This window comes from Aethalodelphis obliquidens, unplaced genomic scaffold (assembly GCF_003676395.1).
Source record: "Aethalodelphis obliquidens isolate GAN/ISIS:26980383/991018 unplaced genomic scaffold, ASM367639v1 scaffold1, whole genome shotgun sequence".
NCBI lineage: Eukaryota > Metazoa > Chordata > Mammalia > Artiodactyla > Delphinidae > Aethalodelphis > Aethalodelphis obliquidens.
In genome coordinates this window covers 9,133,692-9,155,673 of record NW_020837945.1, presented here as the reverse complement: position 1 = coordinate 9,155,673, position 21,982 = coordinate 9,133,692, and the positions used below count along the sequence as shown (strand labels likewise).

At 47.9% G+C, this 21,982-nt stretch overlaps 1 protein-coding gene across 12 annotated transcripts in view; it reads right to left on the bottom strand.

Moving 5' to 3' along the window:
* SETD4 (SET domain containing 4) overlaps window positions 1-21,982 on the bottom strand; it is a 219,920-nt gene that overhangs the window by 190,770 nt on the left and 7,168 nt on the right. For 6 of the 12 annotated variants that reach the window (XR_003431588.1, XR_003431589.1, XR_003431590.1 and 3 more), the window contains exons 4-11: window positions 19,085-19,122; window positions 16,609-16,697; window positions 14,672-15,101; window positions 12,507-12,681; window positions 10,947-11,028; window positions 9,719-9,799; window positions 7,080-7,203; window positions 5,650-5,816 (exon numbers count right to left, since the gene is read on the bottom strand). Coding sequence is in view for 9 of the 12 variants with exons in the window: in XM_027100605.1 (XP_026956406.1) it covers window positions 5,682-5,816; window positions 7,080-7,203; window positions 9,719-9,799; window positions 10,947-11,028; window positions 12,507-12,681; window positions 14,672-15,101; window positions 16,609-16,697; window positions 19,085-19,122 (1,154 nt within the window). In the remaining 3 variants the exon portion in view is untranslated. Of the gene's footprint in view, window positions 1-5,546; window positions 5,817-7,079; window positions 7,204-9,718; window positions 9,800-10,946; window positions 11,029-12,506; window positions 12,682-14,671; window positions 15,102-16,608; window positions 16,698-19,084; window positions 19,123-20,092; window positions 20,617-21,982 lie in introns of those variants that run through there. The other 6 variants (XM_027100598.1, XM_027100644.1, XM_027100654.1 and 3 more) reach the window with 3 other exon arrangements.

Below are 21,982 nucleotides of genomic sequence, written 5' to 3'. Positions count from 1 at the left end.
ACCTTTATCTCCACATTTACAAAATCAGGAAAGTTATTCCCGCACAGATCATTGTAAGAATTAAACGAGGTGATAAATGTCACGCGTGGGGCAGAGGACCTAATGCTGCCAGGCCTCTACCATCGTCATCAGACTGACAAACTCTAGCCCTGCCTGTGAAAAAGTGTTAGCTGAGCATGAGAAGAGGGATAGAATTGAATTCCCTGGCGGTCCAGTGGTTAGGACCCTGCACTCCCACTGCCGAGGGCACAGGTTCAATCCCCTCGCCAGGGAACTAAGATCCCACAAGCGCACAGTGGCGTGGCCGAAAACCAATTTAAAAATTTAAAAAAGAAGAGGGATAGAATTCTCCAATAGGTACTAACCCTACTTTTTTTAAAAGAATAGCTTTATGGAAATATAACTCACATGCCTACCATTCACCCATTTAAAGTATCTAATTCAATGGGTTTTAGTATATTCAGAGTTGTGCAACTATCACCACACTTTTAGAACATTTTCATCAACCCAGAAAGAAACCCCCTACTCTTTGGCTGTCAGCCTCCAATCCCTCTAGCACCCTGCCCCACGCCACAGCACCTGCTAATCTACTTTCCATCGCTACAGATTGGTCTATTCTGGAAATTTCATGCGAATAAAATCCTATGTGGCCTCTTGTGGCTGGATTCTTTCATTTAGCATAACGTTTTTAAGGTCCATCCGTGTGGCATGTGTTGGTGCCTCATTCCTTTCTATGGCTGCATGATATTCCCTTTTATGGGAAGACCACATTTTGTTTATCGATCCGTTCACCCACTGATGGACATCTGGGTTTGGGGCTGTTATGAATAATGCTGCTATGAATATTCATGCTCATGTTTTTGTGTGGACATATGTTTTCAATTCTCTTGGGTGTGTACCTAAAGGGGGAATGGCTGGGTCATAAAATAACTCTATGCTTATCAACCTCTTGAGCCACTGCCAAACTATTTTCCAAAGCAGCTACACCATCTTCCTTTCCCACCAGCAGTGTGTGGGGTTCCAATTTCTCCACATCCTCAACAACACGGGTTATTATCCACTTTTCTTATGATTGTTGTGCTAGTGGGTGTGAAGCAGTAACCTTACATTTTTCTTAAATCTTACTATGTTTCTGTGAGCAGTTTTTTTTTAATTTTACTCATAGCCTGATGTTAAAACTACATGGAACAGAAGGAAATTAAACAAGAAAATATCCCCTCAAGGAAAGGTTACAACAAAATGATGAAGACAGAGAAATGCCCTCTGCAAGGTGAGCGGGAACAGCCCTGGAGAGACAGCAGATGGCACTGCTGTACATGACGCATTGTATCGTTGTATGTGGTACAATGACACCGTTGTATGTGGTACACTGCACTGTTGTATGTGGTATGACATTGTTGCCTATGGTACAATGACCCTGGTGTATGTGATACAATGACACTGGTGTGTGTGGTACATTGGCAGGGATGTGGAAAAGTGCATCAGGCCTTCCTCCTAATCTTCTTGTTCCCTTTAATTCACATGTAACTTCCTGGACCTGTAAAACAAAGCTCTTTTCCAAGTAAACCAACATGGTGGCATTCCTGACAAAGTTCTATATTCAAATGTCAGCTGACAACCCAAAATAGGTTTTGTTATACTTTCCTCCTCAGGACAAAACTTACTGCTGCCCAACACTAATCTATCACAGAATATAGCTGCGGTTTACCAACTAAAGGAGGAGCTAAAATAAGTCGCCCATTTCTGTGCCCGGACTCCCCTCCAAGGGGGTGTCCAGGTGTTTCAGTGAAAGCCATTGTCACAGCATTACAGCACTGATTTCCTGAAAGGTCATTAGCAGTCTCCACCTTCGGGCAGAAGCACTTAAAGTGCCCCAGTCGGAGGAGAGTCTCCTCTATTTTTATCTTGAAAGATTTCAGGAATGCCTCATCATCCCTCACTTCTTGGTGTCTGTCCCCTCAGGCCAAGGCAGCGGTTGGAGGTTTACCACCCACAGACTCCGGAGCCAGATACCAACAAGGATGGGTGTACTACAAACCGCAGGCCCGCCCAAGGCCTGGGAGAGAGAAAACAAAAAAGGGGGAAGGAGAACAATGGCAGTGGGGGGGAGAGGCGGTACATGGGAGAAGGGAGCAAACAGTTCTGCTGGTAAAGGACAGTGCAGGCTGCCCCCCTGTGTGGGCAGACGCGGGGTGCTGGCCCTCACAGGGACTGACTGGCAAGGACAGGCCTAGGGCCGCAGTGTGTGGCCTCCCTGGGGTTCGCCCTGAGGGCCAGGCTGTCCACAGGAGCCACGCGTTTCTTGCAAGGAGTCTGAATGCATTTATACACCAAGGGTCATCTGCAAACTGTAAGTCTTATACTTCTGTTTTCTTTTTTTTTTAATTAATTTTTATTGGAGTATAGTTAATTTACAATGTTGTGCTAGTTACACATATACATATATCCACTCTTCTTTAGATTCTTTTCCCATATAGGTCATTACAGAGCACTGAGTAGAGTCCCCCGTGCTACACAGTAGGCCCTTATTATACTGCTGTTTACAAATAAGGGTAGATCTGTCATGGATGATGAAATAGCTCTCATTTGTCAATGTCTCTGAGTAGTTGCTTCTTGTCATTGCTCATTTTTTCTAACCACGGACAACTAAAGCATAAGTCCCACATGTGCCTGAGAAGTTTTTCCTGTTGGGGGGCAAGGGGCTTTAATTTCTAAAGGTATAAAGCACTCTCAAGTAAGAATTAATATATTTAGGTCCTAAATGTCCACGAATAGGGGACAGGAAAAATAAATGGTGCTGTAGTGCAGGGTCAGCACCCCACGGCTCGTGGCCTGTCTTGGCAAATCAGGCTTTACTGAAACACAGGCATGCGTGTCTATACATTGCCTACAGCTGCTGTGCTCTACAACTGGGCCAAAGACCACATGGCCCAGAAAGCTTCAAACATGTACTATTTGGTCCTTTACAGAAAAAGCTGGTGAACCCGTGGTAGAGTGTATCATGAAACACACTACAGCTATTAAAAAGCAGAGTAAGGGGGGACTTCCCTGGAGGTCCAATGGTTAAGACTTCGCCTTCCAATGCAGGGGGTGCGGGTTCGATCCCTGGTCAGGGAGCTAAGATCCCACACGCCTCGTGGCCAAAAAACGGAAACGTAAAACAGAAGCAAAGATGGTAACAAATTCAATAAAGACTTTTAAAAAAATGGTCCACGTCAAAAAAATCTTTAAAACAACAACAACAAAGTCAACCTCAACTGCATCTATGAACAGGGAGAGATGCTCAAGATACAATAATGAAGATGTTTTATTTCTAAGTCTGATCCCGGAGGTGAGTGGGCTCCGTTCACTTGCTTTTTGTTGAGCTTCACGAGAGGAATTCGCTTCTGGGGAAGGCTGAAAACAGGGCAGGGAAGACAGGACTCTGGGCAACAGAAACGCCGGGGCTGGGGCAGCCCCCACCCCCCATGACCCATTCAGGGATCCCCGAGGCCTGAGGAGCGTATACACCCCCTTCCCACGCTAGTTCTGAAAAGGATAAAAAATACTCCTAGGTAAGGACAGAGGTCAAAATATAGCCATAGCCTTAGGTCAGTTTCCCTACACAGAGGCCCAGAATCAAGAAGACGTCCCCACTGAGGCACGGCTTAGCTGGGTGGAGCTGGGTTCCCCCAGGGGCGAAGCGGAAAGAGCTACGCAGGGGGCCCAGCCCTTCTTCCCAAACTGGCAGTCACGTAATCCCTGCCCAGCGAGGTGCGGAGACCCGCCCCGTCCTCCTGGAAATCCCCAGAAGCCTCCTGCAACGGCCAGCTCGATGCGTCCACGCCGGGAAGGCACGCAGGCCGAGCCGCTGGCTTCACGCAGCACAGAGGCCAGCCCCTCGCTCCCCGGGCAGGACCCTCTTCCGCCCCGGGACCAGCCACGCTGCGCCTGTGCGCTCGCGCCTTCCCGGGGAGGGCGGTGGGACCGGGCGCGGCCACGACAGCAGGAGGAGGGACCGGCTCCCGGGATGTTTCTCATCCCCGCTCTCACATCGCAGGGCGGCGAGAGCGAGGCCGACCCTGTCGCGGACTCCCCAACATAACCTGCAGTGAAGCCGCGCGCCCACCAAGGCCGGTGGGCGAGGAGCGCGGCCGTCGGTGAGGATGGAGGAGAGGCACGTACCCGAGTCAGGAGAGCGCGGAACTCCGGACACTGACGCCCCCGAGCTGTGACCCGTGTCCCCCAGCGGGTCAGCTGAGAGGCACCGTCGCTCTGCCACACGCTAGGTGTGGGATTTCCGGCCGTTTCTTCCGGTCTTTGTTTGTAAAATAGGGCGGCTGTGAGGCTTCCGTAAAACTCCGCGCACCAAGCCCGAGCACAGGGCCTCGACCCGGCGACGCTAACGTTTAATAAACGTTACTGCTGTATGTTTCAACAACGTCCAGTTTTTATAATAAGCACGTATTTGCTTCTGGGATATATGACACCCGCTCTGACCCCCTCACAGTTGTTAACTGACGGGCATGAAAGCGCTGTGAGAAGTTTAAATCCAGAGCCAAGATCTAAAAAGTACTAATTAGAGCACACTTTATATAAAACCCATACTCAGAGTGCCGTCAACAGCCTAAAGGGCTTGTATTGTCTTTTTTTAAAAAAAAGAAAAAGAAAAAAAAGGAAAGCAAAGGCTGAATTCAAAATGACCAAGTGAGCACAAAACTTTATCTCCTATTCCTCCCAATACCCCCATTAAAATGAAGAAAAGGAGCAGAATAAAAGGGTTAAACACCCACCACAAAGCATGGGAAAGGGACACGGGCTGCACAGAGATCTGAACACATTCTGGGAAACTGTAAACAGCGGGAGGACTGGTGAGGCTCCACGAGTCTCCTGTTGGACAAGGACGAACTCGCTTTCTGCGCACAGAAATCACAGCTGGTCAGGGCTGGAGGGGCCCTCCCCGTGAGCTAATCCCTGGTCCTCAGCGGACAGGGGAGGCGCAGACGGGGAGCGGCAGCCCCACCGGGGCCTGTGCCACAGGCCCTGCTGCTAGGTGGGAGCACAGGGGACCCCCGTAACAATCTCGTTTCCAGATGGGCAGTCAAGGACAGAAGATTCAAAGTGAGTTGCTCTAGCTCAGAGCGGCGGGGGCGGAGCCCGGCTGGGAGCCAAGCCGGCTGGGCACCGCCCCACACTGCCCCCTCCGAAGCCACCCAGCCACTCACCGCCACATGCTACATGCCCCTCAACCCTAACCCGCTGGCATCAGAGCACAGAGCAGCACGACGTCTTGTGCTCTTACGGCCGCTGAGTCAGGTAAGAAGCAGGACACCCAGAGGAAGACCACAAACGGGGCCCCGGGCTGACCCCGGCCCCCTCCCAGCCTCGCCCTCCCGTGACAATTCATTCGTTCCTGGGACGTCTTCCTCCAGGACTGCTATTTGCTTTGACAGCAACAGAAATGCTGATGGGACGGAGTCCCCAGGACCTGCTCTGCCCCTACAGATGCCCTTCGACGTCCCCAAGCAGCCACCACTCCTCCCCACAGACAGACAGAAGCAGGGGAATAGGATTAAGCAGATAACTGTTTAATAGAAACCGTTGATTGACTGTAAATGATTCTGTATAAAATAAACCTTAGTTTAAAAATGTTTAAGAAGTCACACCCACCATTGGAGGTGATCACCTGCACTTCGGTGAAGTTACGTAAAAGCTGTTTGCAAACCGGTTAGGGTCTCAGCAGAGGCCTGGAGAACCTTCAGCTCTTCTGTCCACAGTGTTTCTACCAAAGTTAGTTGGTTTATCAAAGCCACTTCTTCATCTCTCATCTGAGAAACCTGGAAGTTATTTTTAAATGATTTTCTTTAGTGTAGTAAAATATACATAAACATAAAATTTAACATTTTAGGGCTTCCCTGGTGGCGCAGTGGTTGAGAGTCCGCCTGCCGATGCAGGGGACGTGGGTTCGTGCCCCGGTCCGGGAAGATCCCACATGCCGCGGAGCGGCTGGGCTCGTGAGCCATGGCCGCTGAGCCTGCGCGTCCGGAGCCTGTGCTCCACAACGGGAGAGGCCACAGCAGGGAGAGGCCCGCGTACCGCAAAAAAAAAAAAAATTAACATTCCGACCACTTTTAAATGTACAATTCAGCGGCACTAAGTACATTCACAGTGTTATATAACTACAGCCACCATCCATCTCCAGAACTTTTTCATCATCCCAAACAGAAACTCTGTACCCATCAAACATTAACTCCCCATTTCCCCCTCCCCAAATCCCTGGTAACCTCTACTCTACTTTCTGTCTCTATAAATTTGCCTATTCCAGATATCTCATTTAAGTGGAATCATACAGTACAGGGTATTTGTCTTTTTGGGTCATGGTTTATTTCACTCAACACAAGGTCTTCAAGGTTCAATAAAATTATTTTTTTTAATCCTAGTAATGTTTTCATTCAAATAAGCTAATTCCTCATTTAATTAAAACGTTCATTAAATAAAAGGGAAAGACGGGACTTCCCTTGTGGTGCAGTGGTTAAGAATCAGCCTGCCAATGCAGGCGACATGGGTTCGATCCCTGGTCAGGGAAGATTCCACATGCCGTGGAGCAACTAAGCCCTGCGCCGCAACTACTGAGCCCACGCACCACAACTACAGAAGCCTGCGCCCTCTAGGGCCCGCGTGCCACAACTACTGAAGCCCCGCGCGCCTAGAGCACATGCTCCACAACAAGAGAAGCCACCGCAATGAGAAGCCCGTGCACTGCGACGAAGAGCAGCCCCTGCTTGCCACAACCAGAGAAAGCCCGTGTGCAGCAACGAAGACCCAACCCGGACAAAAAAAAATTTTTTTAACTAAAAGAAATTTAAAAATAAAAGGGAAAGAGTACCTTAAAAATCTGTTACCAAGAATTCATGCAATAATTTTACCTATTAAAAGGTGTAGACACATGTTAACAGTCAAAACACGAATTACATCAGTGTTCATTTATTAAGGCATTAACAACACCCTAAGAAGGTGGACTATCCCTATCCAACAAGCATCAGTACAAAACAACTTCATCAACACACTTAGGAAAAGAACGCAATATTCTAGAAGCATACCTTTTGAAGCACAGCCTTACTCTCCTTGATGAAATAATGGCATATTTTCTGGGCTATGTCCAAACTTGCCTTCTCATTTGTATCTGAAATTATTTCCCCAATAAGTACTTTTTTCCAGCATGTCCTAGAACCAAAATATTCAATAAAGTCATTTCAGCAGGTTTTCAAACACAAAGGCGGCTTTTCCACTTGAACACTTCTCCTATTTTTCCAGAAATATAATAAAACTCATTCCATCAGCACGTTCCCTCAAACCTCCCACCACACGCAGGTCCTGTGTTGGAGCAGACAAGGTATACAGGACAGAAGAAGGAACGCCGAGGATAAGAAGCGAGGGAACTGGCGCTCTTTGCAGACAGGGCCTGAGTTTTATTAGCACCACAATCCTGTGTCTGGCACATGAGTAAGAAGAGTCGCGTCCACCAGCCAAAGGAAGAGAACAAGAGACAGGAAGGTGAGTTCACAGTCAAAGTACTACCGACTAAGGAGCAAAGGCGGAGGTTTTCCTTTTCTTCAAATGACAGCCTCTCCTAAAAAAAATGGCAAACGGAACAGGACATGTTTCACAAAGTAAAATGCTCTACAGATGGAAAGAGGAATCAACAGTGAAGCCTTTCTCTACACGCAGGTCCTTCCAATTTTACACTAAGGAAGTCCGTAGGAAATGGGGCTCAGTGGGCTGGCGGGGCCAGCTTTTCTGCAGAGGAGGCAAGAGGGGGCCACGGCCAATGTGCCGAGCAGGAGGGGCTGAGTCAAGCCTACAGGCCAGTGAGGAGCACTAAACAGGGAGGAAGGGGGCGGGGGGACAGAAGCTAGATGCACAGAACGCGAAAGTGCACGTGGCTGAGGAGGGAAAGGCCACGGTGACAGCTCTACCATCGCAGTGGAGGGCACAGAAGTCGCTGAGAAATTCAGAACAGCCCAAGAGCCATACAGAAAATGAAGTCTTAGATGTCATCAGCTTCAGGGATCATGGCGGCAACCCCAGAGCAGATGAGTTCTCGGGAAAGAAAGGAAGTCAAGAAATAACATTAGGGACTTCCCTGGCGGTCCAGTGGTTAAGACTCCGCACTTCCACTGCAGGGGGCACGGGTTCAGTGCCTGGTTGGGGAACTAAGATCCTGCATGCGCGTGGCACGGCCAAAAAAAAAAAAAGAAGGAACGCCATTACTGTGTGCCAGGAACAGTGCTTTATACACAGCCAGTATCTGTTTTAATCTTCACAACCGCCTAGCAAAGAAAGCATTATAATCCCCACCTCAGACACAAAGAAACTGAGAATCCGGAACAGTAAAGCACTCACCCTAAGTGACGGAGCTAATGAGAGGCAGAACTAGCGTGCAAATACCCGTCAGGCAGAATCCCAAACACATGCTTCCTCTGCCACACCACTCAGGTAGTCAGAAAGCACCCAAAGGGAAGAAAGGAGGCCTCAGGAGGACCTCTGGGAAACATCCAGTTGCTTTATTTAATTTGAGGTTGACGTCTCCAAGAACGACTTAAAGAAACTTATGTGGGTATGCACGAGATAAAATAAAACACAAGATGAATGGATAGGGAAAACAAGATGAAGGAAAGAAGAAGAAAGATAAGATACAGCCAGGAATGAGTCAGTGATAAATTGCACGCCTTAGAATCCTGCACACGTGGATGGACCACAAAGTTGCCTCTGAGTTTTCTAGCGAGCGATAAAAAGAAGGAAACACATCAGATACAGAATTCAGTGTCTGTACGACAAAAACACACCATCTGCTGAGACGAGACACAACTGCTTCTGGTGTTGAGACCAGGGGATAGTTTTTCTCCCCAGGTCCCTACAGATATGGAAGTAAGCAACACTGTAAACAGCAACATCACGGGCATGATGGAATGAGCACAAACTACTTCCAGGCACTGTGCTGAGGGCTGCTTCTAGGCGTTATCTCACCTAATCCTCCCAACTGCTCGAGGACGGGGTTCGCCATCTTCAGGAAGTCCTCCCTGTGGTGTCTCTCACCTGAGATTTGCTAAGTAGCAGGCATTACTCCCCGACTCCCTCGCAAGGAGCTCCAGGGCTGGGCAGCGCACGGCCGCGCGTGTGACCATCCTTTCCACACTAAGGGAAGGACCAACAGCCTCTCAGGAATAGTGAGGACCTGACCAGGATGCGTGTCTACACCAGGGGCTCCTCCACCTGCCTCCTCTATGGAAATATCCAGGCCTCTCCTTGAGCAGGCGTCTAGATCTGCCCCCAGGACAGAACCGGGGGGGACCCGGCCAGTGGTCAGGAGCTCGGTCTGTTCCCAGGAAAAATCCACCTGCTCAGAGGCTCTCCTCTGACCAGGGCCAACGCGCACGCTTTTCCAAGTGTTTACCCTGAACAACGAGCTGCAGGTCACCAGGGGGATACATGTGAGGAGAGACCAGTTCTCAGGCCTGTGTACTCTGACTATAACTCTAAAACCAGAATTCCAGAAATGGTGCAAACCTAGAAGTGAACCACTCCCCACACGGGCAAGTTACACAGAGAATAAGCAACCCCAATATACAAGGGCATTCCTTTCTCCTCTGAGGTTGGGCCTTTGAATGTAAGCCCCAAAAAAGCCAAAGTTACGTCCAAATCGTAACTACAGCTCACGACCAACACACAGGGAACTTACAATTCTTCAGCTTCCAGACATAACAACTTAAGAGCTGTGAGTAACCGCGAAGACGGTCCATCCCATCCAAACGTCAAATTTCTAAAGTAGAAAAAGAACAGAGATATATATATGTATAACTAAATCACTTTGTTGTCCACCTGAAACTGACACAAGATTGTAAATCGACTACACTCCAACATAAAATAAAAATTAAATTAAAAAAAAAAATTACCAGTCTGTCATTTCAGTACTTCATTACATCACGGGAAATGACTAAAAATCCAAACATTTTTTTAAAGGGGCCACTAAACATGGCACAACCCATGGTCTTAGTCACAAAGAGAAAAGTAAGTCTGCAAATACTTAAGAATAAGGCCTGAGTAACAAAAAATTCTTTGTGTTTAAAAAAAAAAAAGAAAAAAAGTAGGGCTTCCCTGGTGGCGCAGTGGTTGACAGTCCACCTGCCGATGCAGGGGACACGGGTTCGTGCCCCGGTCCGGGAAGATCCCACATGCTGCGGAGCGGCTGGGCCCGTGAGCCATGGGTGCTGAGCCTGCGTGTCCGGAGCCTGTGCTCCGCAATGGGAGAGGCCACAACAGTGAGAGGCCCGCGTACCACAAAAAAAAAAAAAAAGTAAAAAGCTATTTTTATTTGGTAAGAAGCTGAACTTGGATGAGGGGCCACAGTGAGATGAATGATGAAGAATCTGGATGATCCTCTGGATGAAACAAATGGCAGCCAACAGAGCTAGTGTCCCTCACAGTGCTGCTGGATTATTTAAAACTTAATTTCACCTATAGAAGAAAATCTGAAAGGGAGGGTGTCAAACCCAGTTTATCCCACTTGGCGTGGAATCACCTAGGCTCCTCCCATCCCAAGAGCCTGCATCCTGTTGCCGGGTGACTGACGGCCAGGCTGGCCTGCAGTAGCCGATGCCACCCCACCTGACCACATGTTTGCCACAAACACACTGGGCCACCGATCAGTACGTACGGGGCTCTCCCGGTACAGAACTTGAGACTTCAGGCTTGTATCTTAGGTCCCCAAACAAGTCGCCTGACCAGCAAATTCCCCTCCTGTGTATCCCGCAACATGAAGCACGATGTGCCGCACAGAGTAAATGCTCGGTAAGTAGCTACCTGTCACGGGATACAAGTCGGGAGGCAGCTCACACCTGTAAAAATCCCAGCTCTCAACTTTTCATCAAGATTTCCTGAAGGAATAATTACTGGAGAGAAACACTTACTCTATAAAGTCGTGATCCTCTAAAATGGAGATCTTTTGGTTCATCCGTTTATCTGTTGATGGAAGATATTTAACAAGTATATCTGCATTAAAAAAAAAATCAGGCTGAGATTTAGGGTATAATTCAGGTGGAAGAGAGGGGGGACCCTTTCTTCTCAGCTTACTTTCCTTCCCGTCAGCAATCAAAACATGTGTAAACAATTTCACCTATTTCACATCCAAAAAATCTAGTCTTCAAGCCCAACTCAATGGGAGTATGATTCAGCCCTCTGGAAAGCTACAAGAATTCCAAGGCAGGGGACAAAACGTCTGCTACCTCAGCTGCTGCTCTCACTAAGCAAATCAACCCGCGAAATCGGGTAATGAAGACATTAGCAGGACTGCTGAGAAATTACACCCACCAGAAGTACAGACTCCGTACAAACATGAGGAAATGTTTCCAAGACTCAGTTTTTAAAAGCCAGAATTCAAAACTGTCTGGATATTAGTGACTGTAATCATAAACAACTGAAAATGAACATGCAAAAATTAACAAAGCTTTTTGGGGTCACAGGATAATGAGGGATTTTTCTATTTCTAAAATTTTTTACATTTCTCTACTTCTATTTTTTAAATGCAGAAATAATGAAAGTGTGAATTTTGTTCAAATTATTTAACAAATCAATACTTCATGGTCATCGATATTAAAGTTATTCTGATAATATAAGGCTAATTTCAAAGCTAGCTTTCTAAGAGACCCAGCAAGGCCCAGTTTTCGCTTTTCCATTTCATTCTGAGAAATAACATTATTACTTTGGCTACTAATAGGATGGAGTAGTATCACCTTGACCAAGTCTCTATTTCCATTAGAACTTATATTAAAACTACCTCAAATTATACACTCAGTAAATCTCTAGCCATTTCTTCAAAGCCTAGAAAACTATTTCTCTGCTGCTTCAAGGAAGGGGGAAAAAATTAGCCCCCTATGTACTATTTTTAATACCATATTTTAAATTTTCACAGCATAAATTTAATAGGTAAATCATTATTTTAAAAAGAATAAAAAGAGTAATGATGACGCTAGGTAACAAAAGGACATAAATGGAATGCATATTTTATCATGCCATTAAGCCGCCCAGAGAAGGACTGTGTGACATATTTACCATGCGATTGGTACACCACCTTACACACAGTGGGTGCTTCATAAGTATTTTTTACTTGCTGCTCTCTAATCCTATTTTATCTTTAGTGACAGTGTCTCAGTACAAAAATTTCCACTTCTTGCCATCTATTAATACTCTATTTATTTCCCTAGCAGTTTCTCTTTTCTTCCATTCTACTGTCTGACCTAATGCAATAAAAATCTCAGTTCTTCTTATCCTCAACACCGATCAAAGCTTTCCTGGTTTTACTTCAACAATGAAATGACGTGGTCAATAAGAATTAGGCTAGCCCTGCCTAGGAGAAAATAAATGATACACACTTTAAGGTTTTGCCATTGTGACAAAAACTTAACATAACCACAGATGGGGGGGTGGGGAATTCTATCATCTTAGTGATCAGAACCAAAGTTAATTCCAACCTTTTGAGACATAAACACAAGCATGAGGATTGCGGACGGAAACAAATCCATACTCGAGGAGCAGGCGGTGGTTATCGTGAGGGCCATAGCAGATGAGCACCTCTTGGTGTTTCCCACAGCTCACAGCTGTTCTAATTTCATAACAGCGAGTTTCCTCATTAAATGCTGCTTTTACCTAGAAAAAAGAATTGTAAAAGATGTTTTTAGAGCAAAGCAGAAAACTAAAAAGATTAAGTGAGCGTATGAATTTAAGCAGGATGCCGCTTTCAAGCACTCATCACGGAATTTATCCACCTGGAGAAAAAATGCCACGTCCGCACTTTGGCCTCTTTGGTTCTCCTCGACTTCCCCCCATCGGGGTGGGAGGGAGTCCCGCCTGGGGGCTCTGAGGATGGCCAAACACACGACACCTGACAGCGGACAGATGACTAATGGCAGTTTATTGTAAGTCACCCATACGGCCACACAGGGGCTGCGCCTGGGAGCGGAGTGTCAGCAGAGGCCATGGGAAGCAGGCCTGCAGGCGCAAGAGGTGACGCCCTGGTTCCCCGGGGCGATGTGATTTGCCTGTTTGAATAATTTTGAGGGCTGGCAGGGAGTTGACACGCATTCGGTTGAGGACCAGGTGGGCTACAGCCAGTCCGGCTGAGGGCAACTTCCTGCTGGGTGGGAAATATCCGGAGAGGGCGGAGGAACTCATGGTCAGGCCTTCGGGGCCCCGCGAGGCCCAGACATCCAGGCCCCGCATGAAATTTCAGGTCCTACGATACACACACAGCCTTTTGTGAGCAGCATGATGTTGGCTGATACTGTCATATGGATTTTGTGACAGCTTTGTTAGGTAACAGGCAGAGAGGAAAAGACCAAGGAGACCGACTGCTCCCACAACAAGCGGCGGGTACAAGCACCGAGGCCTTCTCACCAAGCAGCAAACTGCAGTGAGACGGGGATGAGGAACAGGCTGAAATTCTAGCTTTTGTGGCACCTACAAGAGGTCAGGGCCAAGGCCAGCGGTGTCACGTCAAACGCCAGCTGCAGCGCACTTTTTTTTTTTTTTGCGGTACGCGGGCCTCTCACTGCTGTGGCCTCTCCCATTGCGGAGCACAGTCTCCGGATGCGAAGGCTCAGCGGCCATGGCTCGCAGGCTCAGCCACTCCGCAGCATGTGGGATCTTCCCGGACCGGGGCACGAACCTGTGTCCCCTGCATCGGCAGCGGACTCTCAACCACTGCGCCACCAGGGAAGCTCTCCTTTGCTTAATTTTGTTAGAAATGCATCTTTCTACAAAAGCAAGGAGCAGACAGGCACAGCGATGGCCGTAGCCTAAGAAAGCACAGAGAGGGTCTCCCCTCCATCCCCACGCTCTCGTCTCGTGGGCACGTGGGCTTCTCAGGGTGGCGTGGGTCACGAAGAGGACAGCGTGAGCGCAGGTCCCGCCAGTGCGCCTGCAAGCGCACCCTGAACAGGCAACAGGTTAGCTGACACACAGACATCCTTTGCCCTCATGCCAGGCCTTCAGCCCCGTGTGCCCCGCCGATATAATCATCTCCTTTATGTGCTGGAGCAGAGAAGCCTGGGGAAGAAGAGATCCCCGACTGACTCCCAAAGTGGGACCCCTTAACGATTTCCCACAAATAGCCATCCAGCCAGAAACTGTTGATTGATTGAACAGGCCTACTATGTGCCAGGCCCTGTGCTGAGCACTGGCGTTACAAAAAGTACAAGGCAAAGTACTTGTCCTCTAAGACTGCAGAGCTCCAAGCGGGGAAGGAGCAAGTCCCTCAGAGATCACGGCAAAATGCTGACAGCGATGCCACCAAGTGTGAAAGGGAAAGAGACAGGAAAGCAAGCGAGACTTTAGCCGCAGGTCTGAAAGGAGGAAGAAGGATGCTGCACCATGGGGAGGTGGGGGAGGGCTAGGGTTCGGGGCATAGAGGGGATAGACCACCTGCAGGCCTGGAGAGCAGAGCAGGGAAAGTGGCAAAGGAAAAGGATGCCGGCGGGGAAAGAGGGTCGGGAAGAAAGAGAGAAGCCTACCTGACAGCAGGTGGGTTTACCAGCTGCACCTCTCCCTGCGGTTCTGCTGGCTCTTCCGAGTCACAGGTTCTACACGTTAGAGGCCTTCCTATTGAAACCAAACACAGGTCTCCCGGTTAACGTCTCACCTGGGCGTCAGGGCTGTGGTTCAGCAGATCGAGGAACGGGGCGAGCACGCAGGTGTCCGGCTCTGTGGAAAAGCACTGCCTCGGCGCGCGCTTCATGTACACAGCCCTGGTGTTGACGGTGCACCAAGCCCACAGAAGGGCGCTGTAGCTGAAGATGCTCTCGACGGCCTCCGAAAACAGAGGCTGCAGGGAAGAGAAAAAGTCTCTGGAGGAAGAAACGAACTCCTGCACGTGGGTTCTCTGTTCTCTGGCCTTTGCTTTCAAAGGTCTGGGAAGAAGATTCACCACTTCTGGCTCCAAACAAACAGGGCAGGTGTAGGCCTTGGGCAAAACCTCCAGGTAAGGCTTCCAGGGAGACCGGTCCCCAGCATGCTTTTCTGAAACTAAAAAGGTGCAAAGAGCCAGCACAGGAGATGGAGGAGGCTGCCACCTTTTAAAATGAAAAGCAGATTAAAGGAATTACTTTCATTCAAAATACGGCGTAAGCAAGAAGTACAGACATCCTAGGGCTTAGTTCTGCTCCCAGAGGGACTGTGGCCAAGCTCACCTAATGCACCCAAGAGAGGTCTTCCTTCCTCAAGGCTTTCCTCCCCGGATTGCACCCCAGTACAAATGCAGTGAACCCGTCACACTGATACAAGAACTGGCTCACTAACCCAAGCTCCAGCTTTGTTTGCCAGAGATTTTTTCTTGCAAAAACCTCTTTGCTTCCAACTTGGTTCTCCAGTTTTAAAGCTTTTGCTGGAATTTCACTTGTTCCACTTGGGGGGTAGAGGGCAACTGGTGGAAAGAACCTAGACGTGCCCCCTCCAACATAGTAACCGCTGCGTACATATAGCTATTTCAATTTTTATTTTTTTTAATTAAATAATATTGAAAATTCAATTCCCCAGTCATACAAGCCACATTTCAAGTGCTCTTGAGCCATATGTGACTGGTGGCTACCGTACCAGACAGCACAAGGTAAAACAATGCTATCATTGCAGAAAGTTCTATTATATGATACTAACCCAGGCAGAAAACTGAAGAGGCTCACTATATACCTGTTACAGATCTAAAGCTTTTGTCTTAAATGTACCCATTCTATTGCAAATTATACATCGCAGTGTTTTTATTTGTTACCAATAAAAAGATCACATGTTGCATGAATGTATTTAGGAAAGTTTTCATTAATCCTTCAAAGTTCAGATTCCTAAAATACCATGCGTCCTACTCAAACTTTCAGAAAATGTTAATACTAAGAGCATCCTTGCCTCTACTCAGGCCAGTGAAAATACACCAGCCCTCTTACAAAAGTAAGCCAGGGAAAAAAAGTCCAGAACTTACTGTGGGTTGAGAAACAATACAATCTTTCAACCTTTATAATTTAGAAACCCCTTATGCTGAGGATCTCCCTCACACTGTCCTCAGAAACCCACCCAAAACAGAGACCCCCTATAACATAAGCCAGAAAATAGTTCTCAGCTCCCATGTTGGCCTCCTCTCTTCTCTGCCAAACAAAACCAACTCTCTCATACTGTCAACAGCTCTTCAGAGCTGAAGGGGAATTCAAGCAAGTACAATAAGGGTAAAAATGAAAGATTAAATAGAATTTGTCAAGACCTACTACAACGGAGGAGAGTGGAGTGTCATGAGACAAGGCACTCAGCCGTGATTTACATCTATTATCCCATTTAATCCTTATTTTCTAGTAAGGTTAGATCAGGATTCAAACCCACATCCCAAGCAGCCTATTAAAACCTTAAAAACGCAGTTTACAATGAATTAAGAATCAACTTCATAAAACAGAGTAAACCTTTCAAATCATTTCAGATATTTGTTAGCTACGTGAAAGGGCTGGGTCCTAATGAGCTATGTCTTGGACGACACACTCTCCAATGATATAAACTTTAAGGGAGAAGCACTTGGCCCAGACAAGCAGGTGAGCAGTCACTTACTTAGCAATATACGCCCCTAAGTAGCTTCTAAGCACTGTGTCCGTTGTGAGCAGGCAACTCTCAGGCAATGAGATAATCATCTGTCCCTCCTTGCCAAAAAGAAAGTAAAGTTTAGCACATCCATGCTTTGGGAAGGACCTGAATGAGTCTTTAAAGCCCTTGATTCCACAATCATCTAATAAGAACCCAGCAGAGCCCAACCACCGATGACCGAAGAGCCCTCAGGGGATGGGCTCCCCAGTTTAAGTCAGCAGATGCAGGCAAGGCTGCTCCCACGCCAGGGATAGATACTACATCCCCAGCAAGAATTAAAGGTTAATTGTGTGACTGACACCCACCACCAGTCAACCTTCCACCAGAAAGGAATGTGGAAACACTCTGACAACTCGAATCATATTACCCCTTCATTTTCTGACACCAGGAAATAGTGCTACCTATAGGCAACAGACAGAAACCACGCCAAAAAATTCTTCCAGTGAAATCCATGTGTCCAGTGACTATTCCCAGCAATGGCCTGCTCGCCATATGACCTGCGCCAAGTGGCTAAAGAAGGGCAGCCCCCCCAGCACAAGGGTCTCATCTGACCACCTGCCAAAGTATAGCTTTCAGCTTCTCCCACTGAGACAGAAACATAGAAAAATTAAGATGTCGAGGAAGAGACATCAGAAAGAAAGCACTAAGAAGCCAGATATGAGACCCTGCTTTCATAATAACTGGCATCTAAGTTGGTTAAACATCACAGCCAGGGCTTCCCTGGTGGCGCAGTGGTTAAGAGTCCGCCTGCCGATCCAGGGGACACGGGTTTGTGCCCCGGTGCGGGAAGATCCCACATGCCGCGGAGTGGCTGGGCCCGTGAGCCGTGGCCAATGAGCCTGCGCGTCCGGAGCCTGTGCTCCGCAATGGGAGAGGCCGCAACGGTGAGAGGCCGTGTGCCGCAAAAAAAAAAAAAAAAAAAATCACAGCCAAAAATCTCCTGGGTTCAATTTCTGGTCTCCTCATCTGTGATTCAAGATTGAGTTGGGATGGTCACTACAGTCCCTTCCTGCTCTGACATCCCATGACTTTCTGATTTAAAAAAAGGCACTTAATAAAATGCTCTATGTCTTGACTGGGGTAAATGACTTCATCATCAAAACTCATCAAACTGGACACTTTAAATCTGTGCATTTCACTATGTGTAAAATACATCTCAATTTTCAAAAAGTTTTCACAAAAAAGCCACATTTGAAAGTACATGTAAAGCAACTGCCAATTATCATTTCATGATCTTAACAAAAACTACCCACAGCCACTGCTGTATTCATGAGAGGTATATTTCTCCCCCCAACTTCTGCTACACAATGAAGTCATATACCTCCCCTCAAGAAGAAAAATATTGCACAACAGTGTTAATGTACTTAATACTACTGAACGGCACACTTAAAAAGGGTTAAGATAGTAAATTTTATGTTGTGTAAATTTTACCACAATTTTAAATGTTTAATTAAAAAAAATTAAGATAGCATAATAGAATTATAACATTAAAAGCTACCATTCTTTAGGCTAAAGATATATACACAGCTGGGGTTTTTTATAAATTAAATTAAGGAAGTAAAAATAAATTAAAACAATTTTGAAACAGAAAATTAAGATCATTACAAATAAATTAAGGAATTAATTTCTAGCTTTACAGAAAACTGTGCATTAGATACCCTTTAAGTAGCACAGAAGAACTAAAACAGACCTTGGAGAGCATCCGCATCACTTACCTCCGCTTTCCAGGTGAGGAGACAGAAGCCAGGAGGGTTAGCAGCCTGCTGGGCTGCCCGGCCGTACTTACTACGGATGCTCAGATTCGAGCAACTCCCTTCCGCCCCCAGCCCATCCCCAGCGCATTTACAGTATGATCCGATTTACAAACCCTGCTGCCGCAGAGACTGCTGGCCACCGCCCCCCAGCGCGCTCCCTGCTCCTGCTCCCCATGCAGTCCCACCTGAAGGGTGCGGCTCGCGGCAGCTGGGAGCTCACGGCAGCTGGGAGATGGCGGCAGCTGGGAGCTCGCGGCAGCTGGGAGCTCGCGGCAGCTGGGAGCTGTAATTTCCGGAGTGAGGGGAAGCCTGCCCTTCCTCACCCCTTGCGCCGTCCTGCTGCTCAAGCTCCTGGAGCTGCACCCTGGAGCTGAGGGTGTGGGGCTCCCTCTCAGAACATGGATAAGAGCTGGATGGAGCCCGAGAGACCAGCACACCAGCCCAGGTCTGCCCGTCCACGCTTGTTCACATGACGGCATGAGACACTCGCGCTCTGTTACCTTGGATTTGTCTCTTATACGCTGCAAACTTAATTCTAACTGACAGAACTGTATTCAAAACTATACATTAAGTAAAAAAAAAAAAATCTGTATGTCTAAAATATCTTTAATTCACTTGATTGAACCACAAAAACAAAAACAAAGCAGCAAACTCTACTTTGGGTTTCAAGATAAGAGAGAAATTCTCACCCGTAGGGATGTTTTGCTCATCAGCCCTCTTCCTGTACCTAGGAATGCAAAGACAGAAAAAGGGTAAATCCTACTCTTTCTTCAAGGTCTTAGAGATACTATTCTGCATAAAAGATGTGGATGAACTTCAAAATTACACAAAGCTGAAGCTGAGTGTCTCGCGTCCTTTGACTCCCAGGGGAACCAAAGGATCAAGAAGCTATTCTGGGGCTTCCCTGGTGGTGCAGTGGTTAAGAATCCGCCTGCCAATGCAGGGGACACGGATTCGAGCCCTGGTCCAGGAAGATCCCACATGCCGCGGAGCAACTAAGCCCGTGCGCCACAGCTACTGAGCCTGTGCTCTAGAGCCCGCGAGCCACAACTACTGAGCCCACGTGCCACAACTACCAAAGCCCATGTGCCTAGAGCCCATGCTCCGCAACAAGAGAAGCCACCGCAATGAGAAGCCCATGCACTGCAACAAAGAGTAGTCCCCGCTCGCCGCAGCTAGAGAAAGCCCACGCTCAGCAACAAAGACCCAATGCAGCCAAAAATAAATAAATTTTTTTTAAAAAAGAAGCTATTCTGGAAAATGGCCCAACCTCCTTCTGGGTTTATAATCTTGAAGGGCAAAGTCAGCTTCAGAGTCAACACCTAAAGACCATCACCTTTAGGCAGATCTGCTGCTGGGTCTCTTACAGGAAACTTGAGGCTGGATTCTCTCCCCTGGGGCTCACCAGCCGGGGTGAAGCCTAACCCTAACGCCCACCCAACCTCAGAGGCTGGACCCACAGGCCACTTTTACCCACTGCCAGACCCGGCCTTCCCCAGTCATGATCTCGAGTCTTTAACCGAATGACCAGTCAAGCTCACTCAGGTCCCTCAAAGCCTGAGGCCTACCCCCTCCCCACCCCAGCCAGGCAGCCATTAGCCACGCCCTCCGTGACCTGACGGGCTCAGCAGGGTAGATCCAGGGCCAGCTGTTCCCGTGAGCCAAGGCCTTGGCCAGAGCACACTCACAACACTAACCTCCGCAGCAGCTCTGTCAACGCCACCAACACGCAGACGTCTACCCCTCTGTGCCCAAGGCTGCCCTCCTGCAACAGTCAGACGACAGCTTTTCCGGCAGGGATGGGCACAATACGTATGACCTATAACTATCATACGGAGTCTCTCTAGTCATCTTCTCAAATCCACAGTTGTTGACTTTTTTCTCTCAGCTAGGAGGGTACATAATTCAGCAAAGGTCAATGCCTGCGGGACTAGTGGAAGCTGCAGGTTCCTGGAGGAAATTCCCGCCTCGAGTCCCGTCCGGTATCTGGCAAGTTTGATTTGATGAGTTATCTCCCTACCCAGAAGCGTCTGTCTGCTCAAACACATGGTTTTGGTTTTAAGAACTTACTTAATTTCTTCTGTGTGTCCCACTGTGGAGTTAATCCCCGTGGGCCAGAACCCTTCCAGAAATCAATTACTAATGAGAGGATTTTTTTCTGTGGGGTCATCTTTTAAAAAAATTCATGTGCTGGGCTCCCCTGGTGGTGCAGTGGTTGAGAGTCCGCCTGCTGATGCAGGGGACACGGGTTCGTGCCCCGGTCTGGGGGGATCCCACATGCCGCGGAGCGGCTAGGCCCGTGAGCCATGGCTGCTGGGCCTGCGCGTCCGGAGCCTGTGCTCCGCGGCGGGAGAGGCCACAGCGGTGAGAGGCCCGTGTACCGCAAAAAAAAAAAAAAATTAATGTGCTAATTTAAGTGGAAATTTCTCTTCGAGCACACATGAACAGAACTTGGCATGTCGAATAAATCCGGAAGATACTTTACCTATATGTCTACAATATAGTATTCAGGAGATCAGAAAGCAGATCACAGTAACCTGCACTTACTGAGGCAAGGGAGCAAGTGGCCATGAGGATCTTATTACAGACCTCTCCCTGCCTTATAATTTCTGCTACCATCCATCTACCCGGGAGGCCCCGATTTGGACCGTGCTTTTAGCATTAAAAGGAAATACTAGGGTCAGCTCCCAAAGCATAAATCAGGTCAGAGTCTAAAGATTGAATCCTGCTTGCAACTTGGGAGCCTTGCCATAAACCAGGACTCACTCCCCAGAATTCTGTCCATCCTGACAGACTCCCATCAGCATGCTCTCCTATCATACACTGATTAACAGCTGAAGATACAGAAAGCCCTTAGGGAAGGTGTTGCAGACCGCATGCTTGTGTCCCCCCAAATTCATATGTTGATTTCTCAGCCCCCAGTGAGATGGCTTTAGAAGGTAGGGCCTCTGGTAAGTGGCTAGGTCATAAGGGTGGAGCCCTCGTGAATGGGATTCGTGCTCTTATAAGAAGAGACAAGAGAGCCTGCTCCAGCTCCCAGCTCTCCACCATGTGAGGACACAACAAGAAGATGGGAATTTGCAAAGCAGGAATCGGTCCTCGCTAGACACTGAATCTGCCCACACCATGATCTTAGACTTCCCAGCCTCCAGAACTGTGAGAAGTAAATGACTCTTTTAAGCCGCCCAGTCCATGGTAATTTGCTATGGCAGCCCAAGCTAAGGCAGAAGGTTCCCTGACCCCAGAACTGTAAGTACTGGGTTCTGATCACTGCCAAACCACTTTGCTTTAGCTCCTCCAAGACCATGAATCTGGAGGTGGGCCCAGAGAAAGCTGCTCCTACTTTTAAAACTGCTAACTCTTCACTGCTTCAAACCACAGACAGATTACTTATTTTCAGGCATTCGATTGAAACCATATGCCAATTCCCGCTTGACAATTTTAAACCTACCCTTCTTAAGGCAAAGTGACACCCGAGGAGTAGGCAGGCCTTAGGCACAGCAAGTCCACTCCTGACACTACTTTCCCTTGATCATCTCATAAAGAACTCCATCCAGTAAAATCTAAGAGTATGGTTTTTACTGACC